General features: G+C 44.6%; 1 protein-coding gene across 2 annotated transcripts in view; it reads right to left on the bottom strand.

Annotated features, from left to right (window-relative positions):
* The window catches only part of clcn1b (chloride channel, voltage-sensitive 1b), a 33,878-nt gene extending 11,723 nt beyond the window's left edge, over positions 1-22,155 (bottom strand). The window contains exons 1-7 of one of the 2 annotated variants that reach the window (XM_061237005.1): positions 21,923-22,155; positions 6,279-6,504; positions 5,724-5,855; positions 4,131-4,259; positions 2,348-2,481; positions 1,802-1,879; positions 134-212 (exon numbers count right to left, since the gene is read on the bottom strand). In XM_061237005.1, coding sequence (XP_061092989.1) covers positions 134-212; positions 1,802-1,879; positions 2,348-2,481; positions 4,131-4,259; positions 5,724-5,855; positions 6,279-6,504; positions 21,923-21,973 — 829 coding nt within the window. In that variant the 5' untranslated portion in view covers positions 21,974-22,155. The remainder of the gene's footprint in view (positions 1-133; positions 213-1,801; positions 1,880-2,347; positions 2,482-4,130; positions 4,260-5,723; positions 5,856-6,278; positions 6,505-21,922) is intronic. The other variant, XM_061237013.1, reaches the window with a different exon arrangement.
* Between the last annotated feature and the right edge of the window lie 926 nt (positions 22,156-23,081).

The raw sequence follows: 23,081 nt of genomic DNA, 5'->3' as shown, positions 1-23,081 counted from the left end.
TCTTTGATTTAATGCTTTCGTAAAAACCAAGAAGCACTTTTTTAATGCTGAGGCAGCATATGTGAATTGGCATGGAGACAGATAAAGAGAAGGGGGGGAGGGAAAGAGGAAAAGTTTTTTTTTTTTTTTTTACCTCCGAGAGGAGTGCCAAAACAGCAGCCCACCCCCACAGCACAGCCCACTGTGAGAATGTCTGTATAGCCATAGGGGTTCTACTGACACACCGAGAGGGAGAGAGAGAAAAAGAGAAGGAAAGAGAGATAATGGGGAACGAGGAGTAGAGGGAAAGATAAAGAGTAGAAGGTAAAAATGAAGAGGGAGAGAGAGAGGGGGAGGGATGATGGCATTAGAGGGAAGGATACGTGAGAAATAAAGAGGGAGAGAAGGGGGAAAGAAAAGGAGAATGTGAATTAAAAATGCACCCAGCAGAGTTGAAAAGCAAAGCACAGAACTGTGTAGGGGGGAACAAATCTCAAGCCAAAACAGAACAAAAAAAGAGTGCTAAAAAGAGAGCTGATTTCTGAATACTGGCACAAAACAATACAACAATGTAGTCCACGCTGGGAGGCGGCCGGATGGATTGGACAAAACACTGCATCTGCCGCCATGCCGGGTACAAGGTAGGTGCATGCTGGGAGGTGTAGTTCTGACTTGCCTCCCACAGGAGCAGCGAAACAGGTGGCCACTCCCACTGCACACGCACAAACCAACAGGTCCTGATTGTGGGCGCTATTCTGGGGCGGAGTTCAGAAACAGACGGAGGAACAAAGAGACAGACAGACAGGGTGGGGGGGGGGAGGGGGAGGGGGGAGTGGGCGGTTATTGTTAATATGCATGCCAGACATTATTATCACAAGCTATTAATACAGCGAGGGACAGCCAGTGTCAACATGAGAGCCAAATCCAAGGCATGAGTAAGGGAACCGAGGAACGGAATTCACAAACAGAGGGGACCTGCGTGACAGACAGGGAAAGTGCCACAAACAATGATAACGACTTTCCTCAGCTCCAGGGCATAGCAATATGGCCAGGGGAGATGCTCCACCAAAAACACTGTAGGAATCATGTTCCTTTCTTTTCGGGGTTTTTTGAGAAATGTACTGCTTGTACAAATACATCATATCATGAGTTTTTTGGTTCAAAAAAAGTGATCTGTGTCTGTGTCTCGAATCACATACATATCATGACTGATGATGCTGAATCCCATTCACCTTCCCGATCAAAATGTGCACAAGAATTTCAAATACTTGTCAAAGCAATATCTTCCCTTTCTTCGAATTTACAAAATGATTTGCATTGACATTGTAAGCTAAAATGTCCGCTCCAAGTAGCTGCAGCACTGCAAAAACGAAAAAAATAAGTCTTTATTTAGTCTTGTATTTATACTTAAAATTTGTATATTTAGCCTTATTTCTAAGACAAACATTCTGCCAATAAGGTGAGACTGTTTGACTGATTGCAAGATATGCCAATGGGGCAAGAAAATGTAATTTGTCAAGCAAACAGTAACAAGCTAATCGAAGATATATGCTAAGTCAAGACTAAAGACTAAAACACTCATTATTGTAGTTTTTTTGCAGTGTGTCAGGCCAGTGCATGGTTTCTGTTTGATTGGTTTGGAGGTACTTTCTTGTCAAAGGCGTACATCTTGGTGCATCATCAGTGATGGATGCCTTTGACAAGAAAGTACCTCAGAAAGTTCTCCCTTTATCAATGATATTCAAGGCGAGAGGATGGTGTGGAGTATCTCCCGTCATACCACAGTGCGTGATGGGACGTGTTTTATCAGACCCCTGCTTACCTCATACACACCGCAGAAGATGGACATGATTTTACTCAGCACGGCTGCGCAGATGCTGGCAATGTGAACGAAGGGACCCTGGGAAGAGAGAGGAAGAAAAGAGAAGCGAGGGGGGGAAGGAAAAGAAAGGGCGATGGGGTTAAAGAGAGGACATATCTGTTCATTTACAGTCACAAAAAATTGTTTTATATTATATTATCTGCTTCTTCTGCTTGAACATGTTACAAAAGGACATACAAATTGATGCCTTCAAATCCCATATAAAGGATTTAGAGGAAAACTCTAATAATGAATTTTGTGTACTTTTCTGTTTGTGATTTGCATGAAACTTTGTGTTTGTACAGTATTTGTACTGCTGCCTGTCTTGGCCAGGTCTCTCTTGAAAAAGAGATTTTTAATCTCAGTGGGACATTCCTGGTAAAATAAAGGTTAATAAATAAATAATATGATATTATATTATATTATATTATATTACTGCCGTTTTCTCACTCCCCATTGAAAGGGGCAGACACACATACAGTATGAGACAGAACTGAAGAGATCCACCTCTTTGCCCACAGGCATTCCACTGCCCAGTCCAGCAGTCAGCCCAACGACTTTGGCTAGGAAGGCCTTCAGGGTGAGGTACTCCTTCAGTACCACACCTCGAAGGATGGTCTTCAGCTCAGGAATACCAGAGCCTGTGGGAGTGAGGGAGGGAAGGTGTGAGACACACAGACAGACAGACAAAAAGACAGAGCAGGGGAGTCTGACATGCAGTAAATTTACGGCGTGTATGCTACACAGATAGTGTATTGGTGGAGACACTTGAGAGAGGATTAAGTGCAGAAGAACACCACACAATTGAGGATCAATACCATATTGGACACAAACTAGCAGCTTGGCATGGACACTCAAATACATCACGAACACCATAAGATTTATTTCCTTAATTAAAGAAATTACCCTGTAAAGACAATACTATCAATATATACACCCACTCGGGACTTGATTAGGAACACTATACTAATACTGGGTAGGGCCTCTCTTTGCTCTCAAAACAGCTTCAATTCTTTGTGTCATGGATTCAACAAGATGTTGGAAACATTCCTTTGAGATTCGGCTCCATGTTGACATGATCACATCACGCAATTTCTTCAGATTTGTCAGCTGCGCATTCATGCTGCGAATCTCCCATTCTACCACATCCCTTTCAGACTCCACTGAAACTCTGAACGTCCCGCCACCCTACTACTGTACCTGTTCACGTGACCCTATTCCACCCTGCCTCCAATCTAAAAAGGACACCATTCCTTCCATCTCCCCCTTCTTCTGCAGCTCTCTTTCAACCAACATTATCATCGCTGCACTGAAAAGGGGCTCGTGCCACGCTTCTCCTAAAAATATGATCTCCCTTCCCAGCATCAGGAGTATCTGCCCCTTCCTCACACTGCTACATGCATAAGCCCCGGTAATCTCTCGTCTGGACTATTGCAATGCCCTGTCGGCCTGCGCCATCATGCCACTGCAACTGGTCCAGTCTGCCGCCCGCCACCTGGTCTCCAACCTGCCAAAATTCACACATGCCGCGTCGCTCTTAAGCACACTTCATAGGCTCCTGCTGGCAGCATGTACTCAATTCAAATCTCTCACACTGGCATACCAAGCTGTGAATTTCACTGCCTGTTCCAATCTTCAACGATTACACCACACACTCCAGCCAGACCTGCCCATTCAGCGTCCTCTCGCTGGCTGGCTGCGCCAGTTCTTTAAAGGCATGACAGCCACTCCTGTGGCCCAAGCCCATCTCTGCCCAGGTCCCCCGATAACAGAGTGACCTTCCTCAATCAGGCAAGAAGCCAGATTCGCTGGCTGTCTTCTGCAAATGCCCAAAAATTCACCCCTGCATTGTTTCTATTTAATTAACAAAAAAAAATCCCTTTTCCCCTTTATCTCATAAGTCTTGAGGCATGCACCTTGATGTTGACCAGAGGTTCATTGTTCACCCAGGATCATTGTAATGCAACAATAACATAGAATCTCACATCCAAAAATTGTACATTGTTTCACTGAAGTTCAGTTTAAAAATGATATAGTCATTCACACATGTATGCACATACACACACACAGGTACACAGATGCACAAACATACAGTAAATGTGCGCACACATACACACACACACACACACACACACACACACACACACACACACATGCATCTCCGGCCACCTCTGATCAACAGCGTCTGCCATACAGACCAGCAGAGGGGAGGCAGCGGGGGCCAGGAGCAGCGGTGGGGTAGTGAAGGAGAGAGGAGAGGGAAGCCAGAGACACTGGGGCCAGTACACACCGATGGACTGCGGGGCGACCAAGTGGCAGAAGAGGGAGGCAAACATGATGAGCACCATGGGGTAGGTGATCCAAGCCAGGTACTGAAGCAGGACATTACCCTTCAGCTCACCATACATCCACTTATACACTGAGAGAGAGAAAGAGAGAAAGGGGGGGAGAGAGGGGGAGAGCAGAGAGAGATGGAGGGGGAGGAGAGAGAGAGGGGGGAGAGAGAGGGGGAGAGCAGAGAGAGATGGAGGGGGAGGAGAGAGAGAGGGGAGAGAGAGGGGGAGAGCAGAGAGAGATGGAAGGGGAGGTGAGAGAGAGGGGGAGAGGGAGAGCAGAGAGAGATGGAGGGGGAGGAGAGAGAGAGGGGGGAGAGAGAGGGGGAGAGCAGAGAGAGATGGAGGGGGAGGAGAGAGAGAGGGGGGAGAGAGAGGGGGAGAGCAGAGAGAGATGGAGGTGGAGGAGAGAGAGAGGGGGAGAGGGAGAGCAGAGAGAGATGGAGGGGGAGGAGAGGGGGGAGAGCAGAGAGAGATGGAGGGGGAGAGAGAGAGAGGGGGGGGCAGAGAGAGCAGTTAACATTGGAACAGACACTAAAATCTGCATAAACAGTTTTCCATCTTGTAACTCTACAGGGCGTCTCTATAGCTGCTCCTCCTGCAGAACACATATTAAGGTAGTCAATGGTGATTAAGTGCTGATTTATTAAACAAAAACAAAAATCCTACTGATAATATCATCAACTGATACATTCAACTGAAAGAATCCAAAATGAAAGAAGCAACATCTGAAAACCTTTTCTTGAGAGAAAAACATATGTACAACTACACTGGAGCACTGTACAGTAATGGATGACTCGAAAGAGCAACAAATCCCAGACAGAAGACTTAAGTTAATTGATGATATTTAATGTGTTATTTAATGTGCTTTTCCTCTGTTTTTTCACTTACCCCTTGTATACTTTATCATTTATTATTTTAATCAGGAAGACAAGGCCTAGAAAGCCATAGGTAATTTGTATGAGATATAATGAATAATAATTAAGACAGGAAATTATTACAAGATTTTTTGATTCATTCAGATTCATTTTGAGTAGCTCAGTTTAATGAGAAGTGGTTAGGACAAAAATTGGTTGAAAACGAATTTATTATTGGCCATTAAAATTAATTCATATGAGTTTTGTTTAACAGGTTTGTATAATTTAACAGAAACATTTAACTTAAAATTGTCATTGTCATTGTCAAGTTTATATTTACCAAACAAAATGAGAGACTTTCATAATATTTCATATGAATTCAGAATGTATTCTCTCATAAAATGTCAAAAGGCCAAATCTTCTTATTTTAGCCTAAAAAAAGATTTTATCGTGGTTTATACTGGTTGACATTGCCTAACATTGCAGACTAAAGCAGTCTAATTTGAATTGAAGGTCAGGCACCATGGCTGTAAGAGATATCAAATAATTATATGGTTAACTGAGCTGATTTGGGTGGGCTGATCCATTGGGAGCTGAATTACATGTTATAAAACTGGGTTACTGAAAAAGCACCACGCTTTAACGACTTTCCCAAATAAGGAGTGACTGCTGGAATTATGGGTATTGTAGTACCTTGCAGACTCTTGGCACTAGCGTAGTCCATGCTCCAGCTGACCAACGCCATGGTGAGTCCCAGCAGCACAAGAAAGATCCAGTCCTCTCCCAGCTTTCTCACAATGTACTTCTGTACGCGCGCTGCACAGTCTACACAAGACACAAATCACATGATGGAAATCCAACACAAGCTTATCCGCTACACACAAAACCAGGCTGGAGCCTATCCCAGCATACATTTGGCAAAAGGCAGGAATACACCCTGGACAGGTCACCAGTCCATCGCAGGGCACACACACCATTCACTCACACACTCACATCTACGGGCAATTTACACTCTCCAATCAGCCTAACCTGCATGTCTTTGGACTGTGGGAGGAAACCGGAGTACCCGGAGGAAACCCACGCAAACACGGGGAGAACATGCAGACTCCACACAGAGAGGACCCAGGACCTCCTCCTGCTGTGAGGCGGCAGTGCTACCCACTGCACAATCCGTGCCGCCCTAATAATAGCAATGATAGTAAAAAGAATGTGGCACATAACATCCCTTCCCCTCGCCTCATTTCTCACCTCGGCATTTTAAGCACGGGCGGGGCTTCTTCATTGAAGCGTCGTGGCCCTGTGCTGAAGTGGAGACTCCAGTGTCGACGCCAGTGGGGTGGTGGTGGTGGTGGCCCTGCGCATGCCTGGCAGCGGACGCATCTCCCGCGTGCTTCCGCCATTGCCGCTCGGTCAATAACCGTGTGGCCTCCCTCCTGGCAAAACTCCCCAGATGCTCTCTGTACTCTCCATATAGCTGGGACAAGCAGGTTAGAGATCACAATTGCCCAGAATTAATAACGGCCCCGGTTGGTGTTAAAGTCAATACTTGACATGCCGTTTTTTATGCGATTTTGGAGGGAAGTTAATTTGAACTTTTACAGAAAAATTGTATCAGCACAAAAATGTGCAGCATCAGCAGACCGTGATGTTATCGCCAAACCTGTACCATCGTTCCATATCAAAATTTGGAATGCTGTGTTTCAGAATGTCCATGTCTTATGAACGGTAAAACTGGCTGCTTTTGACAGTATTATACCAGTGTCTTACGTATTTCAGGTAATTTTGTCAGCCTGAGGTCAATAAGTGTTTTGATGTACAGCTTGGTCTTTACAGTTTATAATAGATTGAGAGCTCGCAGTCCCAAAAAACATATTCGGAGTGTAGGTACAGTTGACCATTGCCATAACTGCCAAATCAATGTGAAATACACAGCATGTATCATCTCTGTAAGGAATAAAGGTCCACATTGACTATGATGGCATACATTTTCTATGTGCATCTCAGGTTCCCTGCGGCCTGCACACTTACATTACATTTTACTTACAATAGTCTGCTGTACACACAAAACATCCAAGCCACTAGGCTCTGCTGCACCTCTTCAAAAGGGGCATCGTCCGCGAATTCCATCCTCACAAAGGCAATTGCAGAACAACTGTTTCTTACAGAAAACTGATACATAGGCAGTTTGCTCTAAATGTGTTTATTTGGTCTGGATTGTGCATACCTGGACCAATAAAAAATCAGAAGCACAGCATTTAACGGAAATAATGAATTGGTCCTGCTGCCCTGTTAAATATTGCATTGCAAAAACGAGAAATTAGTCACAGCCCAGGCTAATTCGGAGGTTAAACACCATTGATGGAAATGAAAATTTCCAGTTTTGCTGGGAGTCCCATTTAAAATGGACAAAACATTGAGTAAAAATCCATACACACCAAAGTCTGGTAAAGGCTAACAGCATTGTTTCATGGACAACATTGTATGCAGAGCACACTTTTGTTCATGGAGCAACATTTCCCTTCAACAGTAACAGTAATATTAAAATGACACTAAAATGTAGGTCGCTAATGTATTTGTAAGTATAATTTCATATACCAAAAAATCATTTTAACGCTAGCAAAGGCTTTTTAAACTGTTAACAAATAGAATGAGGCGGTCTTAGTCCTGTAATGAAATGCATGAAAATAAGTTGCCCTCATTGCTATGTTACTTCACGTCCGTAGACTCTACTACATGTGTTTGTGCATATTCTTGGACTTCCAGAGTTAAAAAGAACAAAATGTCATTTGAGTAGGGGTTAAGGCATATCTCTGGACCCATTAGCATAACACAAAAGAATCGGAAGTATCCAATTTGGATTTTGAATGCAATGCAGTGTCTAGTGCCAGGCATGTGACAGACAAGGTATCCTGAATCATACACGATCAACAGCTACCTTCAAATAGAAACAGAGAGTTTACAATTTCTCTAGCGGCATTTTCACACGTTAGTCATGTCAAGCTCTGCTTCTGAATAAATTTACACGGTATGCAGTACACAACATTGCATTGCATGCAATTAAATGGAATTGGTGACAGAACATGTTTTGCCATTTCTATAAAACCGTTTTTTATTGTTTTTTTTGCTTCCTCACGCAGCAGGCAATTTCACCTGGCAGGGCTACAGCTGCTCTGTGCCAAGAGAGAGGAGGCGTTGGAGGAAAGAGAGGGAGAATGAGCCAGCAAGAAAGTGTGGGTGAGTGAGACAGGGAGACACACAACGCACAGAAATAGACAAACGGTGAGAGGGGATGGGAAAAATCCTCGGAGCGGAAGCCTGAGGTGCGGATGTATAACCATATCCACGTTCCCGGGATCCCAGATGGATGCGGGCCAGCCGTCCGGGGAAGAGCGCAGGGCAGGGAACATTCCACACCCCCTAACGTAGCCCACTGCGGCACTAACAGCCCGCTCGCTGTTGGGGACCGGGCTGTTTGTGTCCGACTCTCAGCACAGCACGCCCGAGTATCAGAGCGCCCTCAAACTGACGACGATGGCCTCCTGGATGTCTTAACACCAACGCCGCAAGAGGCTGTCACTATCCCGGGAACTATCTCTGTAATTAAAATCTTAAGTGTCACTTAAATTATAACCCATAAACAGAATTTTACAATCTGTATTTTTAAAACAAATGAGATCTTTTGGCCCCATGTCTTACCTCGGCTGAACCATTCAACTCATTCCCACGAGTACAGGATGTAAGCGAGCACGATATATAAATATAGATAAATAACTTAGGCTCAGGTTTAATACTGACATGCTAATGTCATTAGTCCGGCTCTTTCTAGGCCCACATTTCTCATTAGTACAGACACTGCCGCAGATCCTGCCTTTTTTCTCAACCTCGGTCACGACCGTTTCAAATCAAAACCCAAGAAATGCAACTGATCTAATATTGTCTTTCGTCCCCGTGTTGATCACTGCTGCCACATGACGCAAACATTATCATAGCTAATGCAACACTTCAGATGGACAATCATGACTGGTATAACAACTATTTTGATTACGGCTACAAATTGGCATATGAACAAGCCGGCAACAACACCAACCTGATCTCTGGACGTTCTCTTGGGCATGATGCACCTTGGGACACCTCTACCTCCCGAAACACATTCGCCCCCCTGTCTCTGCCTTTAGTACATGGACCCAATTACACATTAACAATACTGAGTCATCAATCAGAGAGGAGGGTACGCTATATTAGACAGCTAAGAATGATAAATAAGAGGAAGATGAGAGAGGGAAAGTGTTTTTGAAGTCCACTAGAGGCAAAAACGACAATGAACAATACCGGTGCTGTTCTCAAAATAGAAGAAGTCATTAAAGAAAGCAATGTTAACCTATAGAACATTTGCAACATTTGAGCAGGTAGTTCATATAATGGGATAAAGGATAGGACCAGTTGGGGCCAGTTTGCAAGACCAAGACAAAAATGATTAAATCTGGAGATGAGAAACATTACATATGAATGACACAGAGGCTGAAATAACCCCATGAAAAACCACAACAAATTAACTGTGGCTGTGCAGTCGTTAAGACACTAAAATGGTATGACAGCTGTCACAGCAGAAATAAGAGCCACATTTAGGATTCAAATATTTGAAGTATTCAAACTTATTCAGACAGATTTAGTGTCATCGCATGAACCATTCTCTAATATAAAAACATTACTTTTGACAAAAAGGTGCGGCTGATAAAATATAAAAAGGTGTGATTAAGAGCAGTGACTTGCAGGGCTCGGCAGTGAGGTACAGGCCAAAAACTGTTATGGTTTTATATCATGTTGTGTGAGATATTTTTTTTGAATGCAGTCCATGAGAAAATTTGAACAATGGTACAATTTCTGTTCTTTGGGCTCTGCGCAGGATTTGAAACAAACCCATGGATATGAGGTTAAAGTGCAAACTGTCACCTTTAATTTCAGCAGGAATTACATCCATTTTTATACATATTCCCCCATTTTAGGGGAATAAATGTAAATGGAGAGTTGGCTTCTCAGCTGTTTCTGATTAGTCAGGTGAATTCAAGCGTTTCATTAATACAGGTAAAAGGAAGCTTTCAGTATGTACAGTGCCCTCCATAACGTTTGGGACATTAGTAGTAGCAAATGCCATAACACCCCCACCACCGTGTTTCACAGATGAGGTGGTATGCTTTGGATCTTGGGTAGTTCCTTCTCTCCTCCATACCTTGGTCTTGCCATCACTCTTATATAAGTTATCTTCATCTCAACTCTCCAGAAGTACTTCTTGGCAAACTGTAACATGGCCATCCTTTTCTTGCAGCTAACCGGTGGTTTGCATCTTGCAGTGTAGCCTGTGTATTCCTGTATATGAAGTCTTCTGCCGAGAGTGGCCATTGACAAAACCACAACTGATTCCTGAAGACTGTTTCTGATCTGTCAGACAGGTGTTTGGAGATAATTCCTCAGCAGTGGAGGTCCTCCTTGGCCTGCCAGTCCCTTTGCAACTGGTAAGCCCACCAGTTCTAGTCTTTCACCAGTGCTAGGAAAGACTAGGTGCTGAGATTTCTCTTATACCTGCATAAGCAATTACAAGCACCTGTGAAGCCATGTGCCCCAAACATTATGGTGCTCTGAAATGGGGCGACTATGTATAAACACCGCTGTAATTTCTACACGTTTCACCAAAAGGTATAAAAATACCATTTAATGAAATCAGAGAATGGGCACTTTAACCACATGTTAATTGTATGATTCCAAATATAAAATTGCGGCAAATCAGAGACATAACGGGTCTTTGTCCCAAACATTATGGAGGACACTGTAGTTTTGACTTGAGTCTTTTTATTGCTTTTGAGTTGTGCAAATGAAAGCCAAGGAAGCTATTCTGAGGCTGAGAAATAAGTAATAAATCAGAGACATAGGCTTGTTTGGAATATCATTAAGAAGAAATAGAGCATTGGTGTATATTTTGAACTATGCAGGCTATTTTAGGTACTACTGAGCCAATTGTAATCTGGCCATCCTGTTCAGCTAACCAGTAGTTTGCATATTGTACTGTAGCCTCTGTAGATCTGTTTGTGAAGTCTAATGTGCGGAATAGTCACAGACACATTCAGACCTGCCTCCTGAAGTATCGGGGCCTCATTTATAAAACTATGCAGAGAATATGCTCCGGCATCCTCCAAGAAGGCCCACATCACTCCGCTGCTAAAAAAGCCTACTCTGGATCCCTCCATCATCCAGAACTACCGCCCGGTATCTCTTCTTCCTTTCCTTTCTAAAACTATAGAACGAGCCGCTTCTACTCAACTTTCTTCTTTCTTTTCTAACAACAACCTGCTAGACCCCCATCAGTCTGGCTTCAGATCGGGCCACTCGACAGAGACTGCGCTCCTCTCCGTCAGTGAGTCACTCCATGCCGCACGAGCAGCCTCCCTCTCCTCTGTCCTCATTCTTCTAGATCTCTCTGCTGCCTTCGACACTGTGGATCACTCCATCCTCCTGTCTGCCCTGTCAGCAACGGGCATCTGTGGCACAGCCCTGGACTGGATTGAGTCCTACCTCTCTGGTCGCTCCTTCCAGGTTGCCTGGGCTGGTTTGGTATCGACACCTCGGCCCCTCGCCACAGGAGTTCCCCAGGGCTCAGTCCTTGGCCCGCTTCTTTTTTCTCTTTACACTCGCTCCCTTGGCCCTGTGATCACTGCACATGGGCTATCCTACCACTGCTACGCAGACGATACCCAACTCTTCGTCTCGTTCCCGCCGTCTGATACGCAGATCTCTGCTTGCCTGAGGGACATCCAGAGCTGGATGGACAACCACCATCTAAAGCTCAACCCAGGTAACTGAAATGATATTCATCCCTGCTAATACCTCTCCCCATCTGGATCTCTCCATTTCCCTCGGGGATACCACACTCACGCCGTCACCCAGTGCAAGGAACCTCGGCGTGGTGATGGACAGCAGACTGTCCCTTTCCGAGAACATTGCGGCGGTGACCCGGTCTTGCAGGTTCTTCCTATACAACATACGGAGAATCCGCCCCTTTCTCACCCCCTACTCGACCCAGCTCCTGGTCCAAGCGATGGTTCTGTCCCGCCTGGACAACTGCAATTCCCTCTTGGCTGGCCTCCCAGCGTCCGCCATCAGACCCCTCCAACTCATCCAGAATGCAGCAGCTCGTCTGGTCTTCAACCTTCCCAAATACTCACACATCACCCCCCTGCTTACTTCCCTCCACTGGCTGCCTGTCATGGCTCGCATCAAATTCAAAACATTGGTGCTAGCCTTCCAAGCAGTTAAAGGGTCTTCCCCAGCTTATCTGCAAAAATTGTTGTCTCTGTGACTTGCTTTGTGTATCGGTATTTTTACTTGGCTAGGTAAGCAGTGTTTGGATAGTTAACTTTGGTCACTTTTGCTCTGTTCGTTTGTTTGTTTGTTCCAAAAAAAAAAAAAAAATAAAATAAAAATGGCCCTTGTCCTTATCTTTGTTGTACAGGTAGCAGTTGAAACTGTACTTCCCTCTAGGGTCTTTCAGCGAACTTATCCCTGGTTATGGGTATGCACTTTGTTGTACGTCGCTCTGGATAAGAGCGTCTGCCAAATGCCAATAATGTAATGTAATGTAAGAATCCATAATAATTGTTTGAATACGTAGAAATGAGGAAATGTACGTACGCCCAAAAACATTCAGATTTATAAAATCTTGCATATGCCTGCCAGTGCGCATATTTCGTTTTATAAATCTCAAATCAACTAGCAATTGTCCATACGTGCAGGAGCCCAACATGCCTAGTTCACTTAATTAATTAATATTGATAAGCATAGAAATGTACTTGATAATCCCTATGTAGGCTATGTCTGTTATGTTCCTGTGTTCTGTCCTTAGTTTATCATTGTTTATTATTGTTATCCTTGTTATTTATTATTTTTCATATTCATGTCTGGTGTTCTGTTTATAGTCATTAGTCTTTGCACTCGTCTTCCCCTGTGATGTCTGAGTCTGAATGTTTACTAGCCCAGTCACTCCCTTGTCTGCGTGCCCCACTATTCGGGTGTTTACGGTAGTTCCAGGGTTCAACCTTCCTTCCAATCTTGCATTCCTTACTTCCTGCTTTCTCTCCATTTCATGTTTGTACATAGCACTAATATACTAATCCCAACTAACATAGAATTTGTACAGTACTAATTATACTAACACACTAATATGTTTGTCAAACTAACAAACTAACATTCACTAGTTTTGGGTATTTGTAATTTAAATCACTTAACTAACTTACTAATGCATCTCCAGTTTCAATTCTGTTCTGTAACGCAGTTGCACCTTTTCAGTTGCACACTGCTAGTTTGTCTTGTCCTGTTTTTGTTCCTGAGCCCTTTATTCCTTCCCCTAGTTCTAGCCCCCTTGTTCCCGAGTCCTTGCCCTTGTTTTTTGGATTTCCTGGTTTTGACCCCTACCTGCTTCCCTGGACTCTTCTTTGCTTGTTGTGGATATCTGTACCTCTGCTTTGTTGGACTGACCCCCTGGTTTTTGACCCTGGCCAGTTTTTTTGACTACGCTCTGTCTGCCCCTCCATCTGCTAGTAAACCTGTCACCTGTAAACCCTGTGTCTGCTTCTGGTTCCTCTGTCCTCCCCGCCGTGACAATGTCTGTGAATGGCAACGTCAGAGCGCAAAGCTACGAAGATAAATTTTGAACGATAAATAAGAAATATAATTTTGACATTGATGGAATTGATTCACAAAATTTGTCATGTTTAAACGTTTATTTGCTAACCGACAACCGACAATTTTTTCTGAAGCTGGAAATGGTAAGCTCAGTTATAATAAATGTGGTTTAAGCAATATTGCAATAGGCTGTTTAGCAGTGGAGGCTGGTGACTTCCAGAATTGAGGAGGCCATTTTTTTCCGCTTGCTCACTTCACTCGCGATGGAATGTTCCCTGTTCTCTTATCTGTCTTTGTGCTGGCCAAAGGCATACTATTTGGAGTGTAAGCTACAGTCAGAAAGTTCTGGCTGATGAAATTCATTGTGCAGAGCTTAGCCATGTGCCTTCCTGAAGAAATGACATTGCTGTAAGTCTATGAGCCTGCCTGATAATTAAGCTGAGAAATGACATTTGGATGTAATATAAATGCCAAGTGAACATGTGTAAAAGGCAGGAATTTTAATTATGTAGTTAAAAACAATTTTGTTTAGCTTACATTTTTCATTCTTCTACAGCTTCAACATGTAATCACCAATTTAATCAAGTTTAGCATATAAAAAAGATAAGATAACACTTTCTTTATCATATCTAGTTTTATTCAATATATTTAATATAAAATATGTAAAAATATGGTTCCAGTTGGCTTTATCTAACGTTAACGTTATCCACTAGAGGGCAGCACTCTATTCGTATTTAGAGTGAATTTCCTCACAGAGCAACAATTCGGTAATTTGATATGGAAGATTATTAAATTGACTTGTAATAAAACGAAATGGACTACATTAAAAATAAAACTGTTCAATAAATCCCAAATGGTGTCTAACATGACCTATTGAATGTCATTCTCACTCCCTAGTATCTGGAATCTGCATATCTCCAGCCCAAGATCTCAAATTGCGCACTATGGCGAGTGTTTGTTTGACTGAAGTGACTAGCGAATTCTCAAAATGGCTTCTGTGTTGAATAGAAAGGAAAGGATAGTTGATTCCAAATGAACCAGTAGCATGTGATTGGACGAACAAAATGTCAATCTTTGCCCTGGACACAATGCATGGTGAGGCCAGGCCTCCGTTGCCCACCCATTTTCAGTGATCTGGCCAATCACATATTGGCATGAAAAAAAATGCATTACATTGACTTCTATGAGAATCTCATTTCCTAGGGGAGGCCTGGCCTGGCCTGGCCTCCCTTAATACAAACTGATAGGGAAATCTGGCCTGTTGCTTTACAATTGCAATATTGGGTTTTAGCCATGGGAAAATTTAGATTTATGAACAAAACTAAAATAATATGAATATAAAAAATATGTTTTTTGTTAAAATAAATAAATAAAATAAATATATTTATTGTTTTTTTTAAATCTCTCTCTTCTCTCAAATTATTGGGGAGGCCAGGCCTCCTCCACCTCTATGGAGGAGCCTCCACTGCTGTTTAGATTCTAATCTAGCAGTCAGGGTTATTCTCATTTCAGGGGGTTAAGAATGCAAACTCCACAGGGAACTGAATGCTACAATACCATAGTTATCAAAGAATATCTCTGTGTTTTAAATATGCAGCTGTTCACTAATGGCTTATTGTATGGCATTTTTTTCCATCTGTGTTTATTTGTTGACTCGCGAATTCAAACTACCGGCAAACTGAATGTAGCTTTCCACTATGTGGTATCTACATAAAAATATATAAAACAATGCATTATAATTACGTTATTTATCCATTGGATATTGAAAGCAAAAAACTGACCATGTAAATCTCACAACCACGATTCCCCGCGCCATATAAAATGCATTGGAAAAGTTTAAATGGTAAATGGTTGGCATTTATATAGCGCCTTTATCCAAAGCACTGTACAATTAATGCTTTTCATTCACCCATTCATACACACACTCACACACCAACAGCGATTGGCTGCCATGCAAGGCACCGACCAGCTCGTCAGGAGCATTTAGGGGTTAGGTGTCTTGCTCAGGGACACTTCGACACAGGGGGATCGAACTGGCAACCCTCCGACTGCCAGACGACCGCTCTTACTGCCTGAGCCATGTGGTCCCATGTCGCCCCCGTTTACCGTTACATAAGAATATGTCAAATTGTATCCAGACCTGTATTGGCATAAATATAAAAATCATGTCAATTTAAAAAATCATTTACCTATGGTAAAATAGACTCAGTGTTCATATTATATCAGGCAAATATTGCACTCCCAATGGAGTGCACAACCGCGTCTGTAAATTCTTAACAGCAGCATATTTACAGATTTCATGCCAATCTAGTCTGGCAGGCAGAAGCCACCGGGAAGAGGGATGAAAACATGAAGAATTCTTATTTTAACCGATGCACTTTTTTTAAATGACACGCGATCGACCAGCATGCCTGGACGTAAACTACAGGGATTTAACTAGCCTACAGACTGCTGTAAATGCGAGGTTACACTGTACAATGTCAATGTAAATGTAAATCTTTAATTTGGCTATTAGGCTATTATCTGACTTACAATGTTGAAATGTAACTATACAGATGCCCCAAAATAAAGTTGGAAAATGCAATTCAATTGTTCAGAGATGCTCTTTTGCATACCACTGTTGTAATATGTGGTTATTTCTGCTACTGTCACATTCCTGTCAGCTTTGATCAGTCTGGACATTCTCCTCTGATGTCTCTCATCAACAAAGCGTTTCTTGTTGCGTTTTTCCGGTTGATGGTAAACATTAACTGAAGCTCCTGACTCGTATCTACATGATCGTATGCATTGCACTGCTGCCGCACAACTGATTCGAAAATTGCATGTCCTGTAGGTGTAATAAAGTAACTTTGCCTGAGGAGTCGCTATTTCCCTCTGCCTCCATGTGCGGGTTGGGTTTAAGTTTCCTTAAATATACGCCATTTTCCTCGTTAAGTTTAAAAATATATATTTATAAATCTCAATTTATGCTTAGAAAGTGGTGTACGCACATTTTTGTGCGTATGCAATAGTTATAAATGAGACCCCTGATCTGTTGGACAGGTTTGGTGTTTTTTCTTAATTATCACGAGAATTATTTGCTCACTATCATTAGGGGTCTTCTTTGGCCTACTTTGCAATTACTGAGCTGCATGATGATGTTCCAATTAGTTGATTTTCATAAAGCTTTGGCCTATGCCTCTAACAGTTTTTTTTCCTTCTTATTATTTCTCAGCCTCATAATGGCCTCCTTCACAATCATTGGCACAACACTGGTCCTCATGTTAACCAACATCAATGACAGTCTCCAAAGGCAATCAAAAGCCTAGCATCAAGACTAGATACTGAAAGCTTTCTTATACCTGCACTATTGAAGCGATTGAATACACCAGACAAATGAGAAACAGCTGAAAAGCCAACTACCTAATTACTTATGGTGCCTGAAAATGGTAAATGGCATTTATATAGCGCCTTTATCCAAAGCGCTGTACAATTGATGCTTCTCATTCACCCGTTCATGCACACACTCACACACTAACGATTGGCTGCCATGCAAGACACCACTTATAAAAAGGGATGTAGATCCTACATGGACCACCCGATTGGGATGTAAATACCCTTAAAGGTGACAGTCTGCACTGTAACCTCATAGTCATTGTTTCATTTGGAATCCAATGTAATGGAGCACATGTTGGAGAGCAAAAAGAACAGGAAATGTACCACTGTCCAAATACTTCCTGCACTGTATTATTTATTTTATTTGTTATTGAATGCCCTTTGTACTATGTTTCAGAATAGTAGAATAAATGGTTCTTGCGATTAAGACCAGAGACTCATGTCTACAGGGGACAAAAATGAATTGTGAAGCCTTAGGTGGATAAGTCATCAATTAGGCAGAGGGAGGGAAGTGGAGAGAGTTTGTGTGAGAGTAACAGAGAGAAAGAGCGTGAGTGTGAGAAAAACACTTCTTACGTCAGTCGTTGATTATTTATTGTTTAGCAGAACAGTTTTTCTCCCACTCTATCATTCTCTGTTTGTCTAACAGTCACTGGGCAGCACTGTCTATGGTTATCCAAATCCCTGGCCTTCTAGATTTGACCCCCAAACTCCTACTGCTAACACACCTGGGTACAGTGGGTGCCAAATACCCTGTTAATTGTGTGAAAAGGTAGAAAACGCACTCTGCCATTGGATAAATGGACAATGTGTCTAGCTGTAGTAGTTTTTGAGAAAGGGAAAGGGAGAAAGCGAGAAGGTTGCCAGCAGATGCATACAGTGAAGGACAGAGTGACTTTGAGAGTTAATTAAAAAAATAATAATGACCAAATTCCTTGGTCCCTGTGTGTGACTGTGTGTGTGTGTACTGTGTGTGTGTGTGTGTGTGTGTATGACTGTATGTGTGTGTGTGTGACTGTGTGTGTGTGTGTGTGTGTGTGTGTGTGGAATCAGTGCATGTGATTTTGTGCGTCTGTCAGTATTCACAATATACCACTGTCCTCCAGCAAAGGATAATGATAAAATCTGACCCAGTCACTGACGGACAGATGAAGAGATTAGACATTCAGCACCACAAACAAGCACACACACACACACACACACACACGCAGCCGCACATGCACACAAACACACACACAGATACCGTTTACCATCGCATAACCGGACAAAAATGTTAATTATCAATAAGGTAGTCAACAAACAAGCACAACACATCCAGCCTCAACAACTCTCAGAAACTATTCAAGTGGTGTACCTGGGTGCCAAGTTGCTTCAGGTACAGTGCAACTAAAATAACGGCTTACAATATCGATCGCAGCACAATCGGCTCAATCATGGACATCATCGATCCTCCTTACAACCCCCTCAAGGCCATGTCAATGATACACGTCTTACCAGGATTTGATTTAAATTGAGGACCGTTTCAAACGTGTTGATGCGTTCTCTCATCCTCGTCTTCTTCCGCCGTGCCTCTGCCCACTGCCTTTCCTTTCCTTTTTCGTTCTCTGTCTTCCTCAGACTCTTTATATCTCCCTAAATCTCTCCTTTTCTCCTTCAAAATTCTAATTACACTGCCTGTTCCTGCCTCTTTTCCGCAGAGGGGAGGGTAATACAGTACTTTTACCATGACTGACCGAAACCAGCCACTAAGGTGAGTGAACACTTCACCCGTAAGACCGAGGGGAGGGGGGGAGGTTAATACAGACACTTTGGGTTGACAATGGCTTGTCAACAGTTCTTAATTCAGGGAATTTACCCTGAGCCTGTCAGCGTTAGCCCGGCTAACAGCCCAGTTATTCGTTCTGTGGGTTTTCATAAGCCCTGCTCCTATTGGGCCCTGGATGCACAGCAGCATCCATCAGTATGCCTGTACTGACGCTATATATAACAGTGCAGTGTTGAGATCCTGTAGCATCAATCAGTCAGCAGCATTCTGCTTTCACAGTCGCGAGCGCCTACAGGCGTTCATATTTCTCCGGGCAGTATTTCCGACTGCGGTCTTCATGTCAGTCCCTCTGGTTCCCACGGTGGCGTTACACGCTAGCGTTTCTCCTCCTTTCATTTCTCACACCCGCCCCAGAGTGCTCTCCGCTCCCTCTCTCCCTCTTTCCAAACAGTTCCAGTTTCAAATCTGACCATCCCCCCGCCCCCCGCACACACACACACACTCACACACTCACACACACACACTGCCATCCCAAACCCCACACCTCTCTTCCCCAAACTTTCTTTCTCCCCTGTCTACCTCTCTTCCCTCTGCACAGCCCAGTCCCTGTAACTCTACTCTGGTTTATATTTAGCTCCGGTGTGACCCAATGTTCACTGACACACTTCTCCACACACCTCTCAGTCTGTTTATCTCTCTATTCCTTCTGATCTGTCCATGCATCTTATCCTTTAAGTCACAGAACTGAGCGTGTTTCATTTGTTCCCAGTGGGCTGTGGCACCAGGGACCCCAAATCGGGCGGAACCACAAGCCAACGCTCCCCTTTAACCAGCAGAGTATGCAATTGTGATTAATTTAATTTCAATATTGTTACTCAAATATAAAGAAATAAAAATTAATCTCCCATTGGACAGCTCCCTTTCAAACTGGATTTATATAGATGGCTATATAGGCATAAAACATCCAAATAAACATTGAAATTTCTAAATAAAAGAAATAAAAAAATAAGAAAATATATGTAAATTCTAAGAAGTGTAATTCACACATCTGAAGCCAATCGTTTCAATCGGAGGGTTAAAGGTCAAGCCCCGTACCTATTTGACCCCGGTTGAGTTGAATGAACACGGTGCACGCGGTGCACATCAGCTGCACACAGACTGTTGGTGTGTGTCTGTCAGCAGCCCTCCTGCACCAGGGCCACTCTCTCTCCCCGGGGGCCCGGGGCCAGGGGCCCGGGGCCGGGGGTCACCCACAGTCGTGTGAGGTGTAATTGATATAATTGATTATTTAAGCCCAGTTACAGGGCCGGGCTGAATGTTCTGCAAGGTGACGGCCCTTAGTGGTGGTGGTGGTGGGGGGGGGGGGGGCGGTACGGGGCGAACACACACCGTTTCGCCTCATCACAGCGTGCTGTGCTTGATATCACTCTTTTTAACAGCATCAGCAGATTTGCAATTAGAACTGTGGGGGTGGGGTGGGTGGGTGGGTGGGGGGGGGGGTGTTGTTACTGACTGTTATTTCTAATTATAACTGACCCATGGTCTAGTTTAGCGTCTCCTCATTGTTTGTCTTTATATCGAACCTGCGTCTTCCCACTGTGCTGTGAGAGTTTTATAGCGGTTGTCTTGTCCTGTGAGGATTATAGCGCTGTTCCCTCGACCGAGCTCTCGCTCGCCCCCATCTCTGTATCCCCAGCTGGAGAGAGAGAGAGAGAGAGAGAGAGGGGCTGCCACAGAGAGTGAGTCACCCCAGAGCCTGCACTCCTCTCAGCCCACCCACCTCAAACCCCCCCCCCTCGCCCCCCACAGAGCCTCTGTCTGACTGATGCACAATGCTACATGTCCAGTTCCTATCTTCCCTTTCATTCCCATGCCGCCCACCGGCGCATGCCGGAGTACCGGCTGCCCGTCTCTCGGGCCGGGGAGACTGAACCTGAATCAGATAGCATGGCAAAACGAACAGGGTAAATGGTCCGCACGTACGACGTCTTTCCGGACAATAAAGGCACCTGCTTTCTGCATACGACTCGAGACCGCCAGTTCACCGCACGTAAACTACGACAGAATGAAAGGAAAGCAATGCCACAATAAGTTTTACTTACGAGAGGAAGAGCCGGAAGAACAGGCCTCAAGCAAAAAACGTAATCAGAAATGCACAGGTTCCCAACTGGATCCAACTGAGGCCTTAATTACCCATCTGGAGCCATAGACCGGGACAGAACACAAAGTACCTGTAGTCCCAGGTCTCTACTACAGGCTGGATGGCTTTTAGAAGCCCTCAGGAGGGGCAGCACAGATCACTGAGCACGGCCAGTTTAACTATATAACCATATGGGAGAGTCAGGCCAGTCATAAAACAGGGGCAATACGATGCAGCTCATATCTGAAATATATTTACACCGCGTTAAAACTGAAACTCATTCGGAATACGACTCATTTGCTGGACAAGCCAAGAGATACAAATGTATTTATAACTACAATCTGTTTGCTTCTGCATACGGATACTCGTTTACATCAACGCATAAGAGATGCATAGCCTAATGACTTTTCAAGACCACGGGTAAGGGAACACATTCCGACAGCAAGACGGTTCGAGCAACTGGACGGAAAGCCACATCCAGTAGCAGTAACAAGCTCTACAAATATCTCCATGGCCAGGAAGACTCGTGACACAAACGGCCCTTCTGAAACTCTCACACAGGTAAGAGAGAAGTTCGGACACACTGGTAGAAAAGATGGAGCTCAACTTCTGACCGACGAGGAAGGGACAGAGAAACCAAATCAAAACTTCTTATGTGCAGCACCATCGGGCCGAAGCATTACGAGGGGCAGGAGGTATGAAAAGCCAACGCAGCAGTCTCACACGGAGAGCGAGGGGGATCGCACAGCGCACACGCTACCTTGCAGTACTTATTTTCACAAAGCCGGCGAGCGAGCGGCACTGCACACCGCGGGGGTGAGAGAGCGAGCGAGAGGGGGAAGAGCGGCAGAAAGGAACAGCCGGGAGAGAGAGAGAGAGAGAGGGCAGGAGCGGAGATAAGAGACAGGCAGAGGAGAGGAGAAGAAGGGGGCAGATACTGACCAGGGTCTGTTGGTATCTCAGAGCCTTCCTTTGCGACGCATCTGCAGCCATTGACACGCTGTCACTGACCCAAAAATAAACCCGCTGACTGTCTCAGCATTTCCCCCCCAGGCAGCGCGCGGCGCACACACCGCCACAGAGCCCTCCAGCGCTCCGACGCACTGACCCCGCACCACACCCGCCTGCACTCCGCCAGACGGAGGGTCCCCCCGCACGCGCGTGGGACACCAGGCTGCTCCTTTATTAGAACTGCAGCTCATCATTCTCGCTGGCTCACGTTATCAACACCAACGACCCTAACCCCCCCCCCCCCCCCCTCTCTCTCTGTTGCCCCTGGCAACACGCTAAGACCTTGATCGCCCATTACAGTTTTGTGTGGCGGTGTGGGCGGGAGGGCAGAGGGACAGGGGTCCACCCTGAGGGTGGTGCCTGTAAATGTGTTTTGGGAAGGTTGGGGTGTCCCATGGCTGGGGCTGGTCCATGGAACGCATCACAGGTCCTGTTTACACCCGTGACCAACACCTGCCAGTTACCTGCCCCTCTGCACTAAAAACTGTTTCATAAACCCTTATTTAAGGTGTCTACACCTGCCGTTTATTTTCTTTGCCACAAGATTTTTTTCCCCCACTGGTTTCCATATGTTCAGCGCTCCTTGCTCCCATTCAGTCATACGCAGTGAGCCGAAGACGTCAGAATCATGTTAGACCTCCCAGCTGCCTCGATAGGGTGGCAGAAGCACACGACAAACCCACCTTCCCCTACAGACCGGGAGGCCAAGCCAGGTAGCCGAACGGCGCACAATTTACGACCGGCGCCATGTTGAATAAACCTCTGCGCCCTGGAGAAGGCCGAGAGCAGCTGAAGTGGCCACATCTGAGCCCTATAAGCTGACTCTGAGCCCCGAGCCTGCGGTGCCCTTGCTCCGTTTGCCTGAGGGGCAACGCAGTACACACACACACACACAGACACACATACAGACACATATACACACATATACACACACACACTCTCACAAACACACTCACACACACACTCACACACACACTCACACTCACACACACACACACTCACACACACACTCACACACACACTCACACACACACACACACACACACACACACACAGCTAGCCGCACACTAAGGCTAGGAAACTGGCAGCC

The sequence above is a fragment of the Conger conger genome, chromosome 1, assembly GCF_963514075.1.
Source record: "Conger conger chromosome 1, fConCon1.1, whole genome shotgun sequence".
Taxonomy (NCBI): Eukaryota; Metazoa; Chordata; class Actinopteri; order Anguilliformes; family Congridae; genus Conger; species Conger conger.
This window is presented reverse-complemented; position numbering and strand designations above follow the sequence as displayed.